This window comes from Mytilus californianus, unplaced genomic scaffold (assembly GCF_021869535.1).
Source record: "Mytilus californianus isolate M0D057914Y unplaced genomic scaffold, xbMytCali1.0.p SCAF_6, whole genome shotgun sequence".
In the NCBI taxonomy this organism is placed as follows: Eukaryota; Metazoa; Mollusca; class Bivalvia; order Mytilida; family Mytilidae; genus Mytilus; species Mytilus californianus.
The window spans coordinates 68,196,960-68,222,628 of NW_026262712.1; the positions used below are offsets into that span (position 1 = coordinate 68,196,960).

Below are 25,669 nucleotides of genomic sequence, written 5' to 3' on the forward strand. Positions count from 1 at the left end.
CTAGAAAAATGCTTATTTTTGGCCCCCTTTTGGCCCCTTATTCCTAAACGTATTGGGCAATTACCCCCAAACTCAATTCCAGCTTTCCCTTTGAGATATGGAACCTTGTAGTACAATTTCAGAAAGATCCATACACTTACACACAAGTTATTGTCATGAAACTAGAAAAATGCTTGTTTTTTGCCCCTTTTTTGGCCCCTAATTCCTAATATTTTGAGGCAATTACCCCCAAAATCAATCCCAGCATTCCCTGTGTGAAATGGAACCTTGTGGTACAATGTCAGAGAGATCCATACACTAACACACAAGTTATGTCTGGAAGTTACAAAAATGCTTATTTTTGGCCCCTAATTCCTTAACTTTTGGTACCATAACCCCCAAAATCAATCCTTATGGTAAAATTTCATAGAGATCCATTCACTTAAACTAAAGTTAGAGTGCGAAAACCAATGTGTCTTCGGACGACGCCAACGTCATACCAATATATGACCGCAAAAAGCGGTCGTATAAAAAACCAAGAAAACTTAGCATTGACCAAAGAACCATAAAATGCGATCATGGTTATATGAATCTGCCAGACAGACATGCACACCTTACAATCGTTACATCCGCCAAATATAATTTACCTGTTGCTTAAAGCATATGATAAACTGACAAAACAATGCAAACTTTTCATTGACCAATGAACCATGAAAATGAGGTCAAGGTCATATAAAACATGCCAGACAGACATGTGCATCTCACAATCATTCCATTCACCAAATATAGGGGCCTTATTCATGTTATTGCTTACAGTATCCGAAAAAAAACCACAAAAACTAAACATTGTCCAATGTACTATGAAAATAAAGTCCAGGTAAGATGAAACTTCTCAGTCAGACATATGCACCTTACAATCATTCCATACACCAAATATAGTTGGTTGACCTATTGCTAATTTGAAAATAAGAAAATAGAAAAACTGACCAAAAAACAAAAAAATAACATTGAGCAATGAACCATAAAAATGAGGTCAAGGTCGAATAAAACATGCCAGACTAACATGTACATCCTTAAAAATTTTCATACACCAGTATTAGAAAAACTGGACATTTTACCTAGGAATAGTGATGTCATGGACTAGGAAAATTAGTCTGGGGACATAAATTACTGACATCGGACTAAATATACTAGTAAATTCTGTATCCATGGACTTTTTATACTAGTTATATTTTTCTGACCAGACAATTTATCTCTTACACTAGTTCTCAGAGAGACATGTCACCTTACCTTGACACATTATTCTGACTCTGAACAAACCAGTATTTGCTCTTACTCCTTAATAATACTGCGTGTTTAGGGGAGAAGCAGCAAATACCAACTTTAAAGTCTTTGGTTTTACCCGGTTGGGTTCAAAATAAACAACCTTCTGCACGTGAGGTGAACACGCTACCAAGAGAACAGGCAGTATAATATAAGGAGTTTACCCAAGATTTAAAGTTTCCAAGTTTTTGCAAAAACTGGATCAAAATCATCATTGAAAAGCAATAACTTTTTAATAAGATTTAAGTTTCTCTTTAATTATTACAGTTTTCAAGATAAAAAGGCAAATTCAAGAAATATGAAGAAAAAAAAAATGGTTAAAATCTGTATTTAAGGCAACAACTCCTATGAGTCAGCTGCCAGTTTTGATGCAAATGGACAGTAGATTTTTTTTTCAACATTCTGAACATTTCTACCCTTGTCAGATATTGTCTATCTATTTTAGCCTTTTGTAGCTTATTACGCAGTTTGGCTTTTTAGCCCATTGTTGAAATCTGTACGGTGACCTATATAGTTGTTAACTTCTACGTTTTTAGTTTCTGTTGAAGTGCCGTCACATTGGCAATGATACCATATTTGTATATGTTTTTGTCATGTAGGTAGGTGTAAGGAGACAACCTTTTGATTTTCTGGTGGGATAAAAAGTGGAGACAGATTTTTTATCACCTGGCCTGGTAAGTTTTTCAGGGTTCATAAGGATAGAAAACCCGGCAAATTGTAACAAACCCCTGTGGTACGACCATATTTGCCAAAAGATTAGTCCAAATAATTATGACGTCTTGCAAGGCTATTTTAACTTTTTTCTGGGCACGTAATTGTCAAAGTTGTGACTGAGTGCGGAAATATGAAGATAGATAGATAGAAAAATTATAAAGGGACATAACTGAAGAACGGTAAAAGTGACGCTACCCAAATTTGAACTTGATCTGAGTTTTGTGGTAATATAAGCATTGTGTGTTAGTCTCATAACATTTGGTTGAGGCTAACTTAAGTAGAGAACAGAAACTAAAAATTCAGCAATTTTTCTATTTGTAAACACGCATAACTCTAGAACGGTTGTGTATAAGTTTTATAACATTTGGTTGAGACAAACTAAAGTCAGAGAACGGATATGAAAAAAAAAAGCAATTTTTATGTTTATAAAGGGACATTACTCAAGAATGGTAAAAGTGTCGGATCGTCACCAAATTTTGTACTTAATCTGTATTATGTAGTAATAAGCATTGTGTATAAGTTTCATAACATTTGGTTGAGGCAAACTAAAGTTAGAAAACGGAAACAAAAAATTTGTACTTGATCTTAGTTTTGTGGTAATGAATATTGGGTATAGGTTTCATAATGTTTGGTTGGGGCAAACTTAAGTTACAGAATGGAAACTAAAAATTTGCAAATCTTTCAATTTATAAAGGGGCATAACTCAATAATGGTTAAAGTGACACTACCCAAATTCAACTTGATCTGTGTTTTATCAGTGGAAGTCAAAATTAAACATTGCATTGTATAAAGCATTGATTGTAGTTGATTCAACTATAATAATGGACAAAGGAAGATAATTCCAATTTTAAAAATTACTTGATATTTAGAAGAAAATAAAAATTTTGCAATTTTTCCATTTATAAAGGGGCATAACTCTAGAACGGTTAAAGTGACGCCACCAAAATTCAAACTTGATCTGTGTTTTGTGGTAATAAGCATTGTGTATAAGTTTTCTCTTTAACATTTGGTTGAGGCAAACTCAAGTTAGAGAACGGAAACCAATTTTGGGACGTACGGACGTATGTACGTACAGACGGACAAGGGTAAAACTTAATGCCCCCACCGCTACGGCGGGGGCATAAAAAAAAATAAAATAGCCTTGCTAGACGTCATAATTATTTGGACTACCAAAAGATGTAACCTAATTCTTACTTGTTTGGGGAAGAGGGGATTAACCGAACCACTATTCAATCTAAATCAGTGAACTGAATTATTGTCTTTTGCAGTAGTCCGAGTCGACATCTGTAACTAATCATGCAAATTGATAGTCAATAGTATACCTTTTTCAGAATGTCAGTTCACAAAGAATCACTGGTGATAGGGGAGTGTAACCGATAAATTGATTTTTTACACCATCGTACACAGACAGTCATGCTAGATGGAGAACAATCAGAAAAAATTGGGGTAACATCTGGAGTGCCACAGGGCACTGTCCTTGGCCCAATCTTATTCCTCATTTACATAAATGATTTCCCAGAATATTTACAACACAGCACCTTAAGGTTATTTGCCGATGACAGCATCATCTATAGAAACATCAAAAACATAGATGATGCATCCAAACTACAACAGGATTTAAATTCAGCGGCACAATGGGAAAAAGACTGGTTAATGTCATTTCACCCAGACAAATGCTCCATACTTAGAATTACACAAAAAAAGAAACCAGTCAACCATGACTACATCCTTCATGGTCACATTCTCCAAACTGAAACAGCTACAAAATATTTAGGCATAACCATCCAATCTGATCTCAAATGGAATAAACACATAAATAATATAACAGCTAATGCAAATCGACAACTTAATTTCCTAAAACGTAACCTTAAAGTTTCATCCAAACAAATTAAAGAAAGGGCATACATGTCATTAGTAAGACCTAAGCTTGAGTACAGCTCTTGCGTCTGGGACCCTCACAACAAAAACCAAATCAATCAAATTGAGATGGTCCAACGAAGAGCTGCTCGCTATACATGTAATAGATATCACAATACCAGCTCAGTCTCAAATATGCTTGATCACTTACAGTGGCCTACATTAGAATTGAGACGTATACAAACAAGACTAGTGGTATTCTATAAGATCATACATCAACACATAGCAATCTACCCTAAAGATCTTCTCGTTAAATCAGACAGTAGAACAAGATATAAACATACCAACCACTTTAAACAAATTCAAACAAATAAAGATTCTTACAAGTTCTCATTTTATCCACATACAATAGTACAATGGAACCTACTTCCTACACCAGCAATCCTTTGTACAACAGTCGAAGGCTTCAAAGAGCAGATTTCTATATCTGCTCTTTCACAAATATTCTAAAAACTGCATAACATGTACATAGTTTTACCATGAAATATACATAGGATAACAATCCACAAAAAAATTTATTAAATCACTGTTATATTTTTACTTCATTTTCTATGCACCAATGCAATGTAACGTAAAATTACTGAAAATTTATTTCTTTTAAATTGTAAATAAGCCACGCATGCAACGGCACGTAATAGTCAAAGTTGTGACTGAGTGCGGAAATATGAAGATAGATAGATAGATAGATAGATCCTGAATCAGATAAGATTTTCCAAGGACGTATAACTAACACAATACGTCCTTGGATTTTCCCAGTAACGGAGAACCCCTTTCTTTGAGTGAATATAAATAGTGACGGGGGTCTCACAAATAAATTTAAATCTGAATTACAGGAACATCGATTAGCAAGGTAAACTTACATATTAATCTCGAAGTTATTTACGGTAAAGACAGACTGTGCTCCTGAATTAAGGTATTATACATTTGTGTATTTTACTCGGGGGGGGCACTTCCTATATACAAGGTGATAGGACGTGCCGCTGGAATAGGTCACTTTTTCCAGCTTGAAACTATGAGAATAAGTGGGGAAAACTATCAGAAATATATGATAAGGTCGATAAAGTTCCAATTACTTGTATATGAAAAGCCGTGTCATTTTTTCACAGCCGAAAGTCTCGCCGTAAGTAAACATTACATACAGAATCTTAGCCTTAAATATTCCACTTTTCCAACACACCCCACGAAAACCAACCAATATGGGAAAAGGTTACAATTTTACCCACGCAATATATGAAAAGGTATACATTTGTAAGATCTAAATTATATGAATAGTGTGGGTTAAACAGAACCCCAGCGACACCCCCTATCAATTAAGTATTGAAGTGCCCCTCCCCCCCCCCCCCCCGGAGGTATTTTACTGCTACAAGATATTTGATTTGCTAATCACGCACCCGTTGATGAGCAGAGAACCATACTTTCAAGCCAGGGGGCAGTCTATACTAACAGTTAGTATAGAAAGTCCCTGTAAAAAGGCAGGCAAATCCTAACAGTACCGTGACTGTAACTTAATGATACATGTATATCAAGTTACAGCACCTCACCCATTACAGTTAGCACACTGGTGTGTGTCAGTCTTATAATATAAAACTGCGTAGGTTCATATCGTTTGATTCAACGTTTTTTCGGATATTTTTTAGGACCGTTGTCAACTTGACATTGTCAAATCCGACCTGCCACTTTGCAACCTGACCTGCAAAAACATAATTTGACTAAAAACAATGCCAGTCAAAATTGCTTTTTGAGACTGGGCGACTGAAAAAGTTTTAAAATGTGACCTTGTGACCCTACTTGGAATTCTTCATTCATCGTCGTGTGTCGGTTTGGCTAAAAAGGGGGCATTGTATTTTTTTCTTGGGACAAAAAATTGTTTCTATCTTTATTAAAAAAAAAATTAAGACCAATCATAAACTTTTTTTTCAAAACCCAGTGTCGTATTTTATTGTTTTCCCAACAATTTTTAATAAAAGCTTAAAATGTTTGTTTCACTTCCCTCTGACTTCCCATCTGATTTTTTCCCCCAAGAAATTATAGAATCAGTAAATGAATATATATATATATATATATATATGTCTGTGGTCACCGTCATGCAGTTAGATAAGAAATTCCAGCATGCATCATCAAATAATTCATGTGTATTTGTGACATCAACATAACTGAAACATTATATTATTTCCCAGTAATTGTGTAAATCATTTTGATTTACAATTAAATATGTCTGGGACTTATGCATGTATATATCTCACAGGCACTTGTCTCAGAAAAAAAAATCCTATATACTTTAATAAAAGTATATAGAAAAAAAATTCTGAGACAAGTGCCTGTGATATATCTGTCAGTCCCAGAATAATAAATATAATTGTATCTTAATCTTTGGAAAAATCCGATTATTAAATTGTTAAATTCTTTTACGTCATAATTATATCAAAGTATACTTTTTAAAGTTTTAAATTTTAAAGTTAAAATGAATATTCCGTTTTGATCTGAGGAAAAACGTTTTAAACTGTAATGACATGGTCAGTCAACTGATTTGTTGCATGGCTGATTACAGGTAATTAAAGCATGCAGTAATTTTCCATTACGACAGTGCGTGTACCCTGGGGTGTGTATAACGTATTAGAAATATCATAGTTTTCTAGAGAACATCCTGTCTATGTGTAATACAGATTGATGACATTACACAAATTTTTTTTCGTTAAATGTAGTTAAGTATCTGTGTCCATTCCCTATTGCAACACTACAATTCTTTCGAAGAAAAAAATGTTAAAATTAAAAAAAAAACAAAAATCATTTATATAAAATAAAGAAGAAAAAAGTAGCAAATAAACTTATGTAACTAAGCATTGAGTAAACATAATATCACTTTACATGTACAAACCCTTGAGAAAACGTATATATAGATGTGTTTAAAAAGGCCAATTCCCAGTGGATTTATTTCACACTAGGACCACAGGCACTTGTCTCAGAATTTTGTTTGCTATATACCTTAATACAGGGACTTTCTATACTAACTTAGTATAGAAAGTCCCTGCTTAATATAAAATTAAAAGTATATAGGAAATTTTTTTTCTGAGACAAGTGCCTGTGACTAGGAATTAAGATAACTAGAACTAAGTTCATTGGAAAGTCTTTTTGTCTGATACATGTATACCTATAGATAATGTACATAATTAACAGCTTCAAATATATGCCTATAAATTAACGGTACGTCTAAAAACCGCTCAGGACCTCCTGAGTGCAGACATGACATAAAAAGTCACTCAGAACATGTATATATGTTTTAGTGAGCGTTGAGGGTATACATTCGATAGATAATTTAATATTTGATCTTATAATTTTGGTTTTGATAAAATCAAACCAACATTAAAGAAGTTATTTGGGATACGTCATGCATGACCGATGATCATATTCAATACCAATCATCATTTTGATTACGACGTTTGATCTTTAATAATTAGGACTGATTGGTGATGGTTATAAACACATACAAGTAAACTTTGCTATAATATAATGAATCGCGTCGCCAATATCACCACAATTACATAAAGTACAAATACAATCTTCTCCTAAATATTTGGCATCTAACAATTACAATTGGAAATTTTGAGTCGAAACTGAAGTACCAAATCTACAAAAAGAATCACTATTTTTTGTAGTAGTAGGCGTTGAAAACTAAACTGTTTATAATCTTTTTTTTCTCCTAAATTAATTGAAACTTCTGAAATAATTTAACATTATCTATAGACAGCTTACATATGCAATTTTTTTTAGAAGTATGTGAGTGTATAGTAATAATTTGTTCATTAACCCCCCTTTTTCCTTCTATAAAATTACATTGTAATCGATTTTATTTCCAAATTTGTGTTTGCTAGGATTGACACTTAGAACGTACAACAAAAAGTAACAAGTAAAAAGTCACGATTCAGTTTTGGGATATTTTTTTCTATGAATAAACTTAATTTTAAAAACGTTTCAGTATTTTTCTGAAACATTTTTAAAAGGAAACGGACTTGTAAACAAAATTTATTTTTAAATATTAATATGAACAATGATTGTTAAGAAAACAATCTCCCAAAGTGGTTTGGTAATTAACTGAAGTCATGCTGTCAAAAATGTCTCCTTTTTATAAGTTATTGATAAAAAAAAACTATTTGAAGGCGAATTAATCATTTCTTCAACTAAATACATTTATCTATAAATAAAGTCAATTCGTCAAGAACTTTCTCTCATATATTTAAACAATTGTAAAATAATTAATTTAAACCTTTGTCCTGCGACTTTCTGTCCGTTTACCAATACTTATTCCTTGTTAAGTTTTTTCATATCCATTTACGAATACTATAACGTGATAATTAATTTTTCCGGATGCTTTTCATCCTATTTTCATATCAAACAACCATGTTACCCGTAGAACGGAGTTAAGTACAAATTTAGGAATTTAGTACTTAAAATTTTCAACAACAAAATTTTACACTTTCATTTACCTGGATTTTTTCCTACGCTTCGAAGCCGCCACCCTGTATCAAACTTATCCAACACCTCGCATGGCGTATTCACGATGTGGAGGGATTGACAATATACAATCAAAGTTAGCAATATACAGCAAGTAAGTAATTGGGTGTTGAATGCCAGTAGATCTGAGTTTGTAAATTTTTAAATTGAATTTAACCTGTTTAGAACGTGTATTGTTGAATTGTTCAATAAAATTACACACATAATCTGGGCTGATATGCATAAAACCACTTTAAGTTCAAGGTATCAATAAAACTGGGTCTGCATGAAAAAATGACTTGTCACATAATACCAGAACCTATGTTTAGCCTACTGTTACACGATAAGAAAATATAGCTGTATAGGCCTAGTTGAAAATCTTTACAAATTATTTATTCTTTTAATTTCTGTTTGACTGTCTGGGTGCTTCTTATGTGTTTTAAATGCTATAGTCAAGTTTTATAGACTGTTGTACGTCATTTGGTCGTTTTTAAGTTTTTGCCATGGCCTTTGTCAGTATGTCTTCGACTTATAAGTTTTATCAAGGATTTGTATAGTGAGATTGGTTTTATATAATCTGCATCTCTTGTGCTGTATTTTAAAATGTATTACAATTGCTGCATCTTTACACATTCATCAAAACACCAAAAAATATGAATAAAGCTTTCGTATATATATAAATAAGGAGATGTGGTACGATTGGTAATGAAACAACTATCCGCCAGTTCAATTCAAAAACTTGATATAATCAAATGTGACTTACTTACTTACTTTAGTCAGAGAGATCTTGAATCTGAATTCAAGAATACGAAGTGGGAAGGGTTTAGAGGTGGATTAAGGTGAGGGCATGGGGGCCCGCCCCTTTTTTGGAAAAAAATTGGTTGATTATTTAGAGAATCACTGAAGCGGGCCCCCTCTTTATGCATGACAGTTAGTGCCTCCTTATGACATTTTTTGGATCCGCAACTGGTGAGGACTTCATATAAAAATATTTAGTAAGTTTTTGTTTTGTGATAAATAATGTATTTAGACAGAAATAGGATAAAATAAACCACCGAAAGCTTAAGTCCACATAACAGGGTATGGATGGGGGTTAACAGAATAGAAAATAACGGGCAAACAATAAAGATTAAAGAATAATGAAATGCTAAAATATGAGGAAAGAGATGATGAGCAAAAAGTGTAAGTTTGTAGAAATATAGCAAAAAAAAAATAAAGAACACAGAAAATGAAGACCCCCCCCCCACAGATCCTGACTTCAACTTTAACGCTGCCGGGATATTTTTTAGACAAAGTGCACATATTAGTAGTGAGCCGAAACCACTAAGCGTTTTGCATCCATACGTTTTTTTTCTTCGGGATACTGACTGCATAGTAAATTATCAATGTACTAGTTAATGTTCTCGAGGGATGACCCTATTACATATGTGTAAATATGTCTCTGCCCTATTACGTGTCAGTAACCTCCTCGACACGGTTCATTTTTACGGCGGCTCAGTTTTGTCTTAAGAATAAACATAATTGATAAGTTTCTTTCCCCTGCATTTCTCGATCGCACTTGTAAATAGCACATTGGTCTCAAGACATTGGTTACAACACTTGCCGTCAATACTCAAAATTGGAAAAATATTAAATAAGAAGGTATAGAAAATTAAATTAATGCACACACACTATTATCAACCACAGACATGATGTTTTTCTCAATTTGCCTAAATCGTTATTCCGCAATACAACGAGGGTGAAAACCCACCACTTTGAACACAGTCACAGGCACCGGCATGCTGTGAACTTGTAAGTTTCCCAAATGAGTAACTATCCATTACTTTTCTAGTGTAAAGTTTTATTTAATACACATTTGATTTGGGGGGGGGGGGGGGGCTTTCTTGGGAAAAATATGGTTGATAATATAGGGATCACTGAAGCATGACTGGAGGCGGCCCTCCCTTATGAAAAGTTCTGGATCTGCCACTGTATATTCATAAAATAAACCAACAAATTATCCAAAAGATGAATAATACTTAATACTTACGACTAAGATTGATTATAAGTATACTTGAGTCGGTTTTACGAAAAATAAAACTTACAATTTATCGTAAGTATACTGTATTGTACATGACTTAATTACTATCAATATTATTTGTAAGTTTTTTTGTGAAACTGACTGCTGAATTGTTTTTCCATGCTTATGGTACATCTAAGTCGTATGCTTTTTTCAAAACCACCTCCAGGGTATAATGTTTGCTCGCCCATAGAATCTGTTTGTAGATATAGGAAGATGTGGTATGAGTGCCAATGAGACAACTCTCCATCCAAGTCACACAATTTATAAAAGTAAACCATTATAGGTCAAGGTATGGTCTTCAACACAGAGCCTAGTTTTTATCAAAAATGAAATATATTGATATTAATAGTATACAGGTTAAATAATTTATTCATACATTTTTAATTGACTGACTAGAATTATCATGATTATTGAGGAATTTAAACCATTCCTATTTTTAAAAAGGGACAAAAATGAAATTTATATATAATAACAGGGTGATACAAATGAGAAAAACTCAAGAAATTGTTTTCAATTAAGATAAATACATGGTTTTCAGTTGTTTTTTAAAGCAGAGGCAGATTTAGTTTAAAGTTGGAAAAAATTGTTTGTACCAACAAAAATAAATACACAAAGTTAATCCAGAATTATGGCTGAGAAAAATTCATAGGCCGATGCGGATCTCCGAAGCAGGGGCTTAAACTTTTTGTCCAAGCCTCCTACCTGGCTGAGAAAAATTCATAGGCCGATGTGTGTTTATCATTTTTTTTTCTGTTTAGGTTGCCAGCAAGATGAAAAGAACAATGCAGTTCAAAAGTCAAAATGTGGATAAGCTGCGGTACAAGGTCCTACTTTTGCAGATTTTCATATTTTGCATGAATGAATTTGAAGTTTATATCATGGAGGGCAGAGAAAGAAAAGGAACACTTCAGTTTTCCTGCTTCTGAAGGATAAATGTAAAACATCTTGTTTGGTAAGTTTTATGCTCTGTTATGATAGTGTTTGTGCATCCATCTGTCTTTCTCTAAATTGTATTCACTTAAAGTTTTTGGCTACAGTTCACCATGAACTTCAGTTAGTAACTTGTGGTTATACATGTATAAAATGTTCATGTATTTTTGTTGAGCCTGCAACTTTTGTCGCAGAAAGCTTGACATAGGGAACGTGATCCGGTGGCGGCTACGGCGGTGGCGTTAGCACGGGGGGGGGGGGGGGGGGGGGGGTCTCTTCCTATATTAAGGTATATACATATGTGCCGCTGGAATGGGTCCCTTTTTTGATGCATCAAATATATCAATGGGGTGCAATTTTACTGAGGAAATATATCAATGGGTCATAATTTTTCAGTTTGTTGTGCAACGATCTTCACTTAATGGGTTATGATTTCACTGTGAAATATATGTTTAGGTAGGGATTTCACAATTATTCAATATATGAATGAGGGGTGTTTTTTAAATCCAGCTGCACAACTGTACCCAAAATCCCATGTTGAGACCCCCCAGTGGGTGTTAGCTAACTTCCTAAAAGCTTTATATTTTAGAAGGTGGAAGACCTGGATGCTTCATACTTTGTATATAGATGCCTCATGATACGAATTCTGTCTGAAACATGTCCATTGTCCTTGACCTCATTTTCATGGTTCAGTGACTACTTGAAAAAAAAGTTCAGATTTTTTGTAATGTTAATTTCTCTCATATTATGAGTAATAGGATAACTATATTTGGTATGTGCGTACCTTGCAAGGTCCTCATGCTCGTCAGAGTTTTCACTTGACCTAGACCTCATTTCATGGATCAGTGAACAAGAACTTAGTCTTAGATGCATGATTTTTTTATTAGTTGTTAGTGGCTTTGTACTAGCTGTCAGTAACTGCGAGTACTCTCAGATCTGCACTTAGTGTCTTTTTGTTGTTTGGATGTACAAGTACCCGGCCACGTCCACTTGTATTTGTAGATTTTGTATTTTTATCCATCTGATGAGTTAAGCCTCTTTGAACTGATTTTTATGCGATCGTATATTGGTATGACGTCGGCGTCGTCGTCCGAAGACACATTGGTTTTCGCACTCTAACTTTAGTTTAAGTGAATGGATCTCTATAAAATTTAACCATAAGGTTCAATACCACAAATGAAAGGTTGGGATTGATTTTGAGGGTTATGGTACCAACAGTTAAGGAATTAAGGGCCAAAAAGGGGCCAAAAATAAGCATTTTTGTAACTTCCAGACATAACTTGTGTGTTAGTGTATGGATCTCTCTGACATTGTACCACAAGGTTCCATATCACAAAGGGAATGCTGGGATTGATTTTGGGGGGTAATTGTCTCAAAATTTTAGGAATTAGGGGCCAAAAAAGGGGCAAAAAACAAGCATTTTTCTAGTTTCATGACAATAACTTGTGTGTAAGTGTATGGATATTTCTGAAATTGTACTACAAGGTTCTATATCTCAAAGAGAAAGCTGGAATTGAGTTTGGGGGTAATTGCCCAAAACGTTTAGGAAAAAGGGGCCAAAAAGGGACCAAAAATAAGCATTTTTCTAGTTTCTAGACAATAACTTGTGTTCAAGTGTATGGATCTCTCTGAAATTGTACTGCAAGGTATCATACCACTAAGGGAAGGCTTGGATTGATTTTTGGGGTAATTGCCTCAACATTTTAGGAATTAGGGGCCAAAAGGGGGCAAAAAACAAGCATTTTTCTAGTTTCAGGACAATAACTTGTGTGTAAGTGTATGGATCTTTATGAAATTGTACTACAAGGTTCCATATCACAAAGGGAAAGCTGGGTTTGAGTTTGGGGGTAATTGCCCTAAACGTTTAGGAATTTGGGGCCAAAAAGGGACAAAAAAACAAGCATTTTTCTAGTTTCCATACAATAACTTGTGTTCAAGTGTATGAATCTCTCTGAAATTGTACTGCAAGGTACCATACCACAAAGGGAAGGGTGTTATTGAGTTATTGAGTTTTGGGGTGATGAATCATAAGGGGGTTCAAAAAATTTGGGGGGGGGGGGGTTTCCCCTTTTTTTCCTTTTTCTTTTCTTTAAAATTTTCCATTTTAAATTGGTTATTTCTGATTTATATATAAAAGCAAATAATAATGATATGGTTTGAATAGGTAAATTAAATTTTTTTAATTTCTTAGACCACATTCATTCTGTGTCAGAAACCTATGCTGTGTCAAATATTTAATCACAATCCAAATTCAGAGCTGTATCAAGCTTGAATGTTGTGTCCATACTTGCCCCAACTGTTCAGGGTTCGACCTCTGCGGTCGTATCAAGCTGCGCCCCAGCGGAGCATTTTATTATTGTTCGTTCTTATGTTGTACTGTTACACCACTGTCCCAGGTTAGGGGGAGGGTTTGGATCCCGCTAAAATGTTTAACCTGCCACATTCTGTATGTATGTGCCTGTCCCAAGTCAGGAGCCTGTAATTCAGTGGTTGTCATTTGTTTATGTGTTACATATTTGTTTTTAATTTATTTTTTTGTACATAAATTAGGCCGTTAGTTTTTCATTTGAATTGTTTGACATTGTCATTTCGGGGCCTTTTATAGCTGACTGTGCGGTATGGGCTTTGCTCATTGTTGAAGGCCGTACAGTGACCTATAGTTGTTAATTTCTGTGTCATTTGGTCTCTTGTGGAGAGTTGTTGTCTCATTGGCAATCATACCACATCTTCTTTTTTATATTTAAGGTTAAGTTTTGGTGGTCAAGTCCATATCTCAGATACTATAAGCAATAGGTCTAGAATATTCGATGTATGGAAGGACTGTAAGGTGTACATGACCAACTGGCAGGTGTCATCTGACCTTGACCTCATTTTCATGGTTCAGTGGTTATAGTTAAGTTTTTGTGTTTTGGTCTGTTTTTCTTATACTGTATGCAATAGGTCTACTATATTTGGTGTATGGAATGATTGTAAGGTGTACATGTCTAGCTGGCAGGTGTCATCTGACCATGACCTCATTTTCATGGTTCAGTAGTCAAAGTTAAATTTTTGAGTTTTGGTCTTTTTTTCTAATACTAAATGCAATAGGTCAACTATATTTGGTGTATGGAAACATTTTATGATGTACATGTCAGTCCCGCAGGTTTAATTTGACCTTGACCTTATTTTCACGGTTCATTGCTCAGTGTTAAGTTTTTGTGTTTTGGTCTGTTTTTCTTAATCTATAAGCAATTGGTCAACTATATGTGTTGTATGGAAGGATTGTAAGCTGTCCATGTCTGCCTGGCATAGTTCATCTGATCTTCACCTCATTTCCATGGTTCATTGGTCAATGTTTAGTTTTCTTGGTTAAGTCTGCTTCTTAAGAACTATAAGCAATACCGGTAGGTCAACTGTATTTAGTAATTTGAATGATTGTAAGGTGTACATATATTTCTTGTCAGGTTTATATGACCTTGAATTCATTTTCTTGGATCATGTTGAGTTTATGTGATAGTTGTAGTAAAGCTTTATATTTAGGACTATCAACATGATATCAATGATTAGTAAAGAAGGCACAACATTTCAGCGTGTGCACTCTGGTGTATACATTAAACACCACATTTACTGTTTTTACCCTGATTTAATGGATCACTGAACATAGAAATGTCATAATGTGAAATTATAGTACATTCTTAGGTTAAAGTTTTAGGTTAAGGTACATATAGCTTATCATGAAGTTGAATTTCATACACATGTTCATTATGTGGTGAATTTTTAAATTCAGTGCCAAACTAAGATTTTGAGCCTGATTACATGATAGACTAGACATTGACACATGCTAGTGTTTGCCAGGCATTGTGTCCTGTACTAGGAATTTGTCCTGTACTAAGAACTTTAATAGTACTCGCTGAGTATGAAAGTTTAATATTAGTGAGATTTTTGCATGACATCCTGTCAACTGCTTGTTGATCATGTTTATACATGTCTTAAAATTAATATCTGACACATTGGTGTTTTGTGAACTTGGAAATAAGTTATTTGATAGAATAATAATGTTTTGAGATTATCAAAATAAAAAATATCCCATTTTTACTACATTGTGTATTAATGATTAAGTATATAAAAAAGAAGATTTAGGATATATGTATATATATATATAACCATATATAAAAATGAGACAGCAACCGAACAACACAAAAATAAGAAAAAAAAACCCAATATAATTTTTTGTATCAATGTTATAATTTCCAACATGTCCAAAGAGTTCAATGTATTTTTTAATTGAAATAAAACACAAGTGGAACTCTTTCAGAACTTCAGAAGCTTAAAGAAGTGCTGTTTCTATTGTTGGCTTTCTGTATAATATATTGCAAATTCTTGTGAAAAATGGAATTTTATTGTAATTGCCTAAAGTTTTAGCATTGATCTATATATATATATAACTGGGGAAAATACCCAAATGTTATAAAGAAGAATACATAAATTGATTGTTATATAATATTAGAATAGGAAGATGTGGTATATTGCTAATTTGACAACTCTCCATCAGAGACCAAAGGATGTAGGAGGTTAGCAACTGATGACACTGGACAACCTTCAACAATCAGTAAAATCCATACCGCATAGCTATTTTTATTGAAAATCATATGTTCTTGCTACATGTATGCAAACAATTTTTTATTATCCATAACTTCGGATTTTATTGGTTCTTTTTCAGAAGGATTAAAATTCATCACTGAGAATAAAAGGAGAAAACACAGAAACAAGACCAAAATAAATTCAAAGACAAAAGTCAGATCAGTTATTATTTTCATCACTCATGCAGCCAATGAATTGAAGTTCTATTAAATATCTAAAGATATTAAAACCACAATAATGACAATGTTCTGTGCTGAATGGCAAAAAAGTGGACTATACATTACGATCACACAATGCTGGATGATAAGAAACTATTAATTTTTGGGGTGGAGGGATATCCTGAAAAAAATAATAGATTTATGTAAAAAGCTACTAGTATGTTAAGCCTATTAATAGAGTTTTCATTGATTTCAAATGGGAAAAAATTGTGTTTCAAAAAGTATTCTAGAATTCATAAATAAACATATATTGATACTTACATTATCTGCTTTGTTGTTTAAAAGTTTAGTTTTGAACAGTTATAGAACAATATAATTGCATTAACATTTCCAAGGAAAAAAAAGATATTCAACTAAAAAGATTCATCTTAAAACAATTTACTACCAAACAGAATTCATTGTAACATACACATTTATTTACTGTATATTTATAATTTGAATCATAGGATTTTATTTTGTCCCATGGGATATTAAAAATCCCATGGGATAATTATAGTCCCATGGGATTTTTTTTGTCCCATGGGACAACAAATATCCCATGGGACTACAATTATCCCATGGGACCCAAAAAAATCCTATGGGATTTAACCAAAATCCCATGGGATAATGGTCAATCCCATGGGATTTGCCGTATCCCATGGGATATTGAAAATCCCATGTTTTTCTAAATCAAATTACAAAATAGATATAATAATAACAGCAGAAAAGCAATGAATTTATTGAATCCCATGTAATTCCGCACATTTTGGTTATTTACACGACACTGTAGCTCTAAGGAGAGGCGGCGGCGGATTTGCAAATGAGTGTTTTGCAAATTAAAAGTGTCCAGTGTTCTTTATTCTTTGGAGTCGTTTTACACCCCAGGCGGATCCAAAAGGGGGGACTGGGGCCTCCCCTCCCCTTGGTTGATTATATAGGCCCCCCTTTATGAAAAGTTCTGGATCTGCCACTGTACACAGTGGTGCTCAGCTGTCATTGTTAATTGATATATCAACAGCACTGAGAACTGCATTTGACAAAATGTTTGATATAGATAAATCCAATTCTAATTTGTTCACATTACAATGTACATATGTATCAGGTCTTGCAATAAGTATATTTCGTCGTGATGATAATTACTATTTGCTTTGATTCACATGCTCGAGATCATCAAGGTTTCCCATTTTCAGATGGTGCTGCTATTTTGCTAACCTTTTCAAATCTGAATGAGCTGATACTTAGGTATAACCATCAATATACAATGGTGCTGAGTTTAATCTATCGGCTGTATTGTATAAGTATTTGTAATATGTGATATTGGCAGATTGAACTGACTATGTAAAAGCTCTAGTTTATGACTTGGATGCGTTAACAATGATGGTGGTTGATAAGGAAATCCAGATCAAGGATGTTAATCCAAAACCCAACAGGTATTTTACGTATATATATTAGAATTCATCCTCCTGAACATAGTACCCATATATAATAACCATACACCTAATCACTTTATGGAATTCTGTCCCAGCTGACCTGAGAATCTGTCCTGCTTCAACCATTGACATCGTACTACAATCACTTTTCCATTGTGGCGTCAGATATTTTGTATATGACGTCCAAATTTTACGTGAACCTTTGTGATGGCCAGTAATTGCAGACAAATAGCAATAAGTAGGATTCAAAGCCATCTTTAATGAATCAACTCTTATGAAATATTCTTATATATATATATATAGATGATCACATGACATCATGAACATAGACGTCGCTTTACTAGTGCCGAAAAATAAATTTTTCAAATGCATCTATTGAAAATAAATTATTGCATGCCTTTCATAAGTTCTGCTTTGGACATAACTGAATAACAATGCCGAATATAATGGAAGCATACATTAAGGTAAATTTCTTTATTTTTCACATAGCATCTGACAGCATTGAATGATACGATATGAATCAGCAGATTTATCGTTGTTTTAGAAGTTCAACGAGAAGTTATATATTTTACTTAGTTGGGTGGGTAACATAACATTTATCTTGTCATTATAATATAAAAAAGAAGATGTGGTATGATTGCCAATGAGACAACTCTCCAAAAAAGACCAAAATGACACAGAAATAAACAACTATAGGTCACCTTATGGCCTTCAACAATGAGTAAAGCCCATACTGCATAGTCAGCTATAAAAGGCCCCGAAATAACAATGTAAAACAATTCAAACGTGAAAACCAACGGCATAATCTATGTTTGCTCATCATTCATCATGAAAACGATCACATTACAAATCATTTTAGGAAAGCACTGTGTGAGCAGACATTTCAGGAAGCAACAAGTCTGTAGGCTGACTGTATATTATCTGAACAAGTTCATTTCTTGTCAACTTCATAATTATTTCAAACATTTTAATAGATGTCATCCAAATTTGGTCTATTTCTTTTAGCTTAATATTCTTGCTTTTTCAAAGTCATGTTCGTTTATTTTTCAACTGCACCCAGAAATATGCGGTTACCTTTTATTTCAGAAAAGAATTAGGGAAAGGCGATCTGGGTCCCCCTTTTAAAACCTACATTTAATGTTAATGCAGACATATTACTTGTTCCAAACCAAACCTTGTCAAGTTTCAGGCCCCCGGGTACTCCTTCTTTCTATAATTCATCCTACATCTACTTTTGAATTTGTTGCTTATTTGGTCTATGAATATCCGTCTATATATTGACAAAAAAGTCAATGAAACCACATCTTGATGGTCCCACAAAAATGTTGATAATGTGTACATTTCATTTTTTTTTCTAGCTCCTCTCATATGATAGCAGTACCTTTTTGGTCATTATTCTGTGTTGCGTCTAAATATTAATTGTAACACTTTAAAGTGACTGAACAGGTAAAACAAATACTTCTCAAGAAACAGAAAAAGAAGACTACTTGGAACAGCACCAGACTATGTATGAATAAAAACTCAGATCGGAATAGCATGGATGATATATTTATACATTTTGTACATCATTGTGAATAAGCAAGGAAAGCTTTTAATAATGGTGCATTTTTTTAAAGTTTATTAGGTTTTTTATTCATATTCTGATTGAATTTTCACACAAACTGTCAAAAAGGCAAAACTAACTTTACTGAAACTTTCAAACAATATGAGAGGTGTTTCATTCACCAAAACACTCTTGCTATTCTGCAAAAAACAAAATCAATCATGATTTTGTGAATGAAAGGGGAAAGAAGATTTTAATTACATTATCAGAGAGTACACATCAAAGGAAAAATGCACAAATTACCGATAAATTGTTAAATATGATATCATAGAATTAAATATGTTTTATTACAAAAAATGTGTTCTCAATCTTGTCGATAGATATAACAGAATGTCATATCAGTACCAAAGACAACTCTCCATCCAAGTCACAATTTGTAAAAGTAAACCATTATAGGTTGAAGTACGGTCTTCAACATGAAGCCTTGGTTCACACCAAACAGCAAGTTATATAGTCCATATCAATCATGACAATAAACATACACAAACAAAACAACTATCGCTTACTAATAATCCTGACTATATGTATTACATGAACTTGTTGCCATCAGAAATGAAAATATAAATATTCCAAATAACAAAAGCATATGCTTACACATGCAACCAAATATAAAGCACTTAATGATAATACCAATATGAAGCTCTCATCTATAGAACTTACAAAAAAAATGTCAAGATTACAAACCGCAACAAAATAATAAAAAATATAAGAAGCCAGCTGACAACATATTCTAGAAAATTATTTGCAACTAATATTTCATTCCAAATCCATTACCACAAAACTTCTTCTTACAGTTATACTACATCTGGAAATTAGTAATAACAACACTTAACCTGTACCTTCAAAACTAATTGCTTCTTCTAAGACAAAAGCCAGATGAGATATTCATCACTTGAAGTGCTCCAGCTAGAAATAGAAAAGGGCAGGGTGCCAGTGAAGGGCAGGGCTCTTTTTTATGATACGAAAAGGCACTTCTCATTTCTTTTGTCTACCTTTCTGTGTGTATCACGAGTTAACTTTTTTTTTACTGTATATGTTGTTAATAAAGATGCATAAGTTGTTGTTTTGATTATTTACTCGATCAAATTTGCATTAGAAAAGTCATTCATACTACATGTTCATAAAACATGGCAATACACATTCATACATCAGATCACTAATAACCAAAAGAAGCGAAATAAACTTACTATTCTCCCCCCCCCCTTGGAAAAAGGCGTCAGAGAGGGGCGCAATTGAAGGCACCCAGGGCGTGGCTAAGGGCACCCAGGGTGCGGCGCCCTTCTAATTTGGGCTGAAGAGACCACTGTCTTTTATACATATAAGATGTAATATTCTCATATTCAAACGACCAACTATAGTAGTCAGAGGCGGATTTAGAGAGTTTTTCAGGCCCCCCCCCCCCCCCTTTTCGTGGGAAAACTTTGGTTGATCATATACATTTTGTGAATCACTGAAGCATGACTGGAGCTGGCCCCCTCTTATGAAAATTTCTAGATCTGCCACTGGTAGTCCATTTTGTCTAGCAGTAATCCTCAAAAGTAAATAATACGTTTTTCTTATCAACTTGATTATAACCTTGTTAACTATTACATAACTGTCAAGACACAGTATGCATGTTAAAACTACTTGCATTGTCATAAAGAGTAAACAATCATATACCACAAAACAAACAAAAAAGTGTTTGTATCGTTACTCTAGCTATTACAAACCATATATATATATTATCATATGTGACAATCAAGCCTCCTTCAATGATAACCCTGATTCACCAATACTACAACTAAAATCAATAAACAGCTGCGCCATGAGCGCATGATATGCCCGTCGTCTTGTGGGTGAATTTTTATTTTTTTTTTTATCTTTTATTTGTTTTTCAATAGTCAGGATTTAATATACATGTACCCCTACACTACCACCTGACAAGGGTATCAAGGGGTTACATATAAAAAATAATTCAGTATACAATATATATCACTGACAAGTTGATTTTTATAATTATACATGTAGTATTTAAGGTTACATATAAATTTTATTTGATTATATTCTCTCGCTCTCTGACTTTCTCTCATACAATACAAATACTCTTCACTCATTTGCTTTGCTACAATATGTACATGATGTATCTTGACTTACATTTTAAAAACAAAATATTTTAAAGAAGAAAAAAAACAAAAAAAACTCAAGGCTAAATATTTGCTCATGATATATAGATATTTTATTCTCTCACTTATATGAAACAATAATTAATTAAATATTACATGTAAAGGAGACCAAAATTTTTCACACACTTGGACTCTATTATTTTTCTTTGCAATATAATATTCAAGAAATTGGTATTTCTTTATTCTATTCTTTAACCCAACCATATTTGGTTTTGTTTCATTTAATTTACATTTGTATATATAGTTTTTTGTAATTATGACTAACAGATTCAGTAATAAACTTTCATGTTTGCAACCAAGAAACACATTCTCTTTGTTAAGAACAAAGTTTACAAAAAAAAGTTTTACTGCATTTGAAAAAGACTGCCACAATTGAAAAGTTATTGGGCATTCAAAAAAAAGGTGTTCAATGGTTTCTTCACCAAGTTTACAAAAAGTACACATCTTGGTGTCTTTTAATTTAATTTTGTATAAAAAGGTATTAGTTGCTATGATTCTATGCAAAAATTTGTATTGAAAAGTTCTTAAATAAACATCTCTACATGATTTTTTGGTTATCCTGAAATATTCTGACCATTCTGTTGTATAAATAATCAACAGTTCTTCCCATTTCGAAAACTTGACTGTTGGTAGTTCAATAACTTTATTTACTAAATTTTTATATACAAATTTGGCTTTCACATTACCTATAATTCTCTTTAAAAAAATATCACCATTATCAGGCTTATCCAAATCTTGCTTTAAACAGTTCTCTTTAAGGTATTTTTTCATAGTCTGAGGGATTCTTGAAATCAGACCATGATATTTGATAAAATTGTTGATTTTTACTCTTTCTTGAAATTGCTCAAATTTATAAAAATTCATATTTTCTTTATTAATTAGGTCACTTACTGACTGCACACCTCCTTGTTTCCATTGAATATAATATGGGAAATCATCCAAAGAGGAAAAGTTCAAAATATCTAATGATAAAATGTCACTGACAGAATTCTCAGTATTAGGTTTTGCGATAGAAAAGCATAGTAAAACATCCTTCCAGAAAGGATTTTTACATTTTTTAGAAATCTCAATCAGCTTTTCTTTCTGTAGATGTAAAACCCTTTCACCCCCATACTGTATAAGGTCTGCCAGTAACAACTGCTGCCAGCCACCAACTGGGTTTGACATCAGTCTTTTTATCCAACTAATTTTTAAATAGATATTAAAGGAATGAAGATGTACCATATTAAGTCCACCTTGTGAAATATCACCAATAAGTGTGTTACGCTTAATTCTGTCTGGTTTTCCACTCCATATAAAATTATAAAATAATGAAGTGAGCTCTGTTAACCTGGATTGTGATAGGTTTGGCAATGCAGTCATTAAGTGTACCAATTTCGAAAGAGCAAGTGATTTAACTACTGTAATTTTCCCCAATAATGTTAGTTTACGATGTTGCCAGCTCTTCAGGATTGCAGAGACTTCTTTAATCTTCTTGGCAAAATTAATTTCTGTGATACAGTTTAAATCTAAAGAAAATTCAATCCCCAAAAGTTTAAAATTTGAATGTGACCAATGAAGTTTTAAGTCAGGACAAAGAATCATATCTGAATACTTTTTGTTTCCAACCCATAGTGCTTTTGTCTTTGAAGCATTTATTTTTATACCTGAAATTTTATAAAAAGATTCAAAACATGAAAGTGTTTCCCTCAACGATATTTCCCTTCCATCTAACATAAGGAATGTGTCATCTGCATACTGGCTTAAAAGTGATTCATTATCATTTACAGTTATTCCCCTTATTTCAGGATTATCTTTTAATTTTAAAGATAGTAATTCAACACCAATTATAAATAAATAGGGTGAAAGAGGATCTCCTTGTCTGCAGCCTCTTTCCAATTGAAAAAACTTTGAAGTATGTCCATTATTTATAACACAACTTGATGCCCCTGAGTATAAAGTTTCAAACCATTTACAAACTGAAGGCCCAAAATTAAAACTTTTTAAAGAATTTTTTAAAAATAACCATTCTAAGGAATCAAAGGCCTTTTCAAAATCAACAAGTAATAAAAGACCTGTCTTATTATTTTCTTCAAGATAGTGCATTAAATCATATAAAAGGCGTGTGTTCTCACCCATAAATCTATCTTTGATGAAACCTTTTTGTGTATCACTTATGACAAATGGTAAAACTGGTTTAAGTCTATTAGCTATAACAGCAGAAGCTATTTTCATATCAGTATTCAAAAGACTAATAGGACGCCAGTTACTTATATACTGTCTGTCTTTCCCCTCCTTAGGAATGCATGTAATTACACTTTGATACTGAAAATCAGAAAATTTTCCAACCTCGTATCCAAAATGAAGAGACCGAAAGATGAAAGGACCAATATCTTTCCAAAAAAATTTATAAAAGTCTACTGTGTACCCATCAGAACCTGGACTTTTACCATTTGTCATAAATTTTAACGAATCAGCACACTCTCTAAAAGTTAAATTTCCCTCACAAAAATCTCTTTGTTCTTCTGTGAGCTTAATGTTATGATTAAAAAAATTTTTATGCAATAAGCATAAATAGTTTCTGACATACGGCGTGACATGTGAAAACCCCCCTTTTAAAAAAAAAATCAATATCTCGAAAATAAAATTTTGAATCAAAACCAATAAGTATACAGATCTTTAGATTAATATAACTAAGAAGTGTGTAAAATTTTATGCAATAATCATAAATCGTTTATGAGATACGGCGCGACATGTGAAAAACCCCTCCCCCTTTTTTTTACAAAATACTCAATAACTCAAAAATAAAATTTTGAATCATCACCAAAAAGTATACAGATCTTCAGGTTAATATAACTAAGAAGTGTGTTAAGTTTTAAGCAATAATCATAAAATGTTTTTGAGATACGGCGCGACATGTGAAAAAAAACACACACCTGTTTTAGTTACTAAGTCCCGTAACTCAAAAAGTTTTAATCTTATTTTCACCAAAAAGTATACAGATCGTTTGACCATCATAAGAAACAACTATGTTAAGTTTCATGAAATTTGGATAAGTCATTCTCAAGTTACGGTGCGACAAGTTTCGCCGGACAGACAGACGGACAGACAGACGGACGGACGCCGGACATTTGTATACCATAATACGTCCCGTCAAAAATTTGACAGGCGTATAAAAACCAGGAGAAAAAAGACACCATATATTCTAATGCTTGGAGTGCAAGATTCCAATAAAAAAAAACCTATACCCACAAACCACCGATCTCAATACATGTATAAGCAGCTAAAATACGGCAAGCTTTTTAGAAAAGCTATTACTTGTGATAATATGCCATCTAACGTTAATCGTGTGTTTATAATAATGCGAAAATTGCACTGTACATGAACACATCATTGTTTATCAAAGATTTGAATTATGTTGAATGTGTATTTTTTATATTGTTATGAATAATTACTATGATTGCATTGCTTAACATCGGCCTGTTTTTCAGGGTTCGTGTTTTACACAATCTTCACTTCTTTTAATTACAATGTATATTGTTTTTATTTGTTGTTTGTCTATAAGTCGTTTTTTGTTTTAATGTTTGTACAATATCTCAACTATGTATTCTACTATATATATAATAATTATAAAAACTGATATAGAAACCCACCTTCCTTTCAACTGTCTTTCAAACTCTGTTTCCTTTAAAGTAGATAGTTTGAGGCCACCCTCTTTTATTTTGATTAAGATGCCACCTGATGCTTTGGCATCTGCTTTTAAATGTGGCAGTTTGTTGAATACTTCCAAAGAAAGCTTTCCGCTTACACCACAACTTATTTCTTTGGCTTTGCAATAATTAACAAAATTCTTTGTTTCGATAGGTATATTTGCAAAACCATCGGAATCTCCTGATAAAAGATCTGAAATCTGAAGAAAAGATATCAGTGTCATAAACATTGACTATTTATGATATTGGCTCAAAAGATATGTTTGATATTTTTTAAAAGGAAACGTTCACACATGAAACCAAAATGTGAACAACACGATATTTGCAAAACTGTGTTTTTTCTGTGACAGTTTATGAAGTCTTTACACTAAGACTATTGGAATTGTACTGATTGATATTTTCGTTTTGGATTCCGGATTTTTTTGATAAATTCTTTATGCCTTTTAAACTATTTTGAAAAACTGTAAGTGATCTCAGATCGATACTTTGTGTCTAAAGTCTCTTGTTTAGCTGTTTGTTTTTGTTTACACCGTGTTGATTTGATGAATCAAGCCC

At 33.1% G+C, this 25,669-nt stretch overlaps 1 protein-coding gene across 2 annotated transcripts in view; it reads right to left on the minus strand.

The window, feature by feature from the left end:
- Positions 1-25,669, minus strand: part of LOC127706854 (uncharacterized) — a 106,664-nt gene that overhangs the window by 54,600 nt on the left and 26,395 nt on the right. For both annotated transcript variants that reach the window (XM_052211576.1, XM_052211575.1), the window contains one exon: positions 25,058-25,314. In XM_052211576.1, coding sequence (XP_052067536.1) covers positions 25,058-25,314 — 257 coding nt within the window. The remainder of the gene's footprint in view (positions 1-25,057; positions 25,315-25,669) is intronic.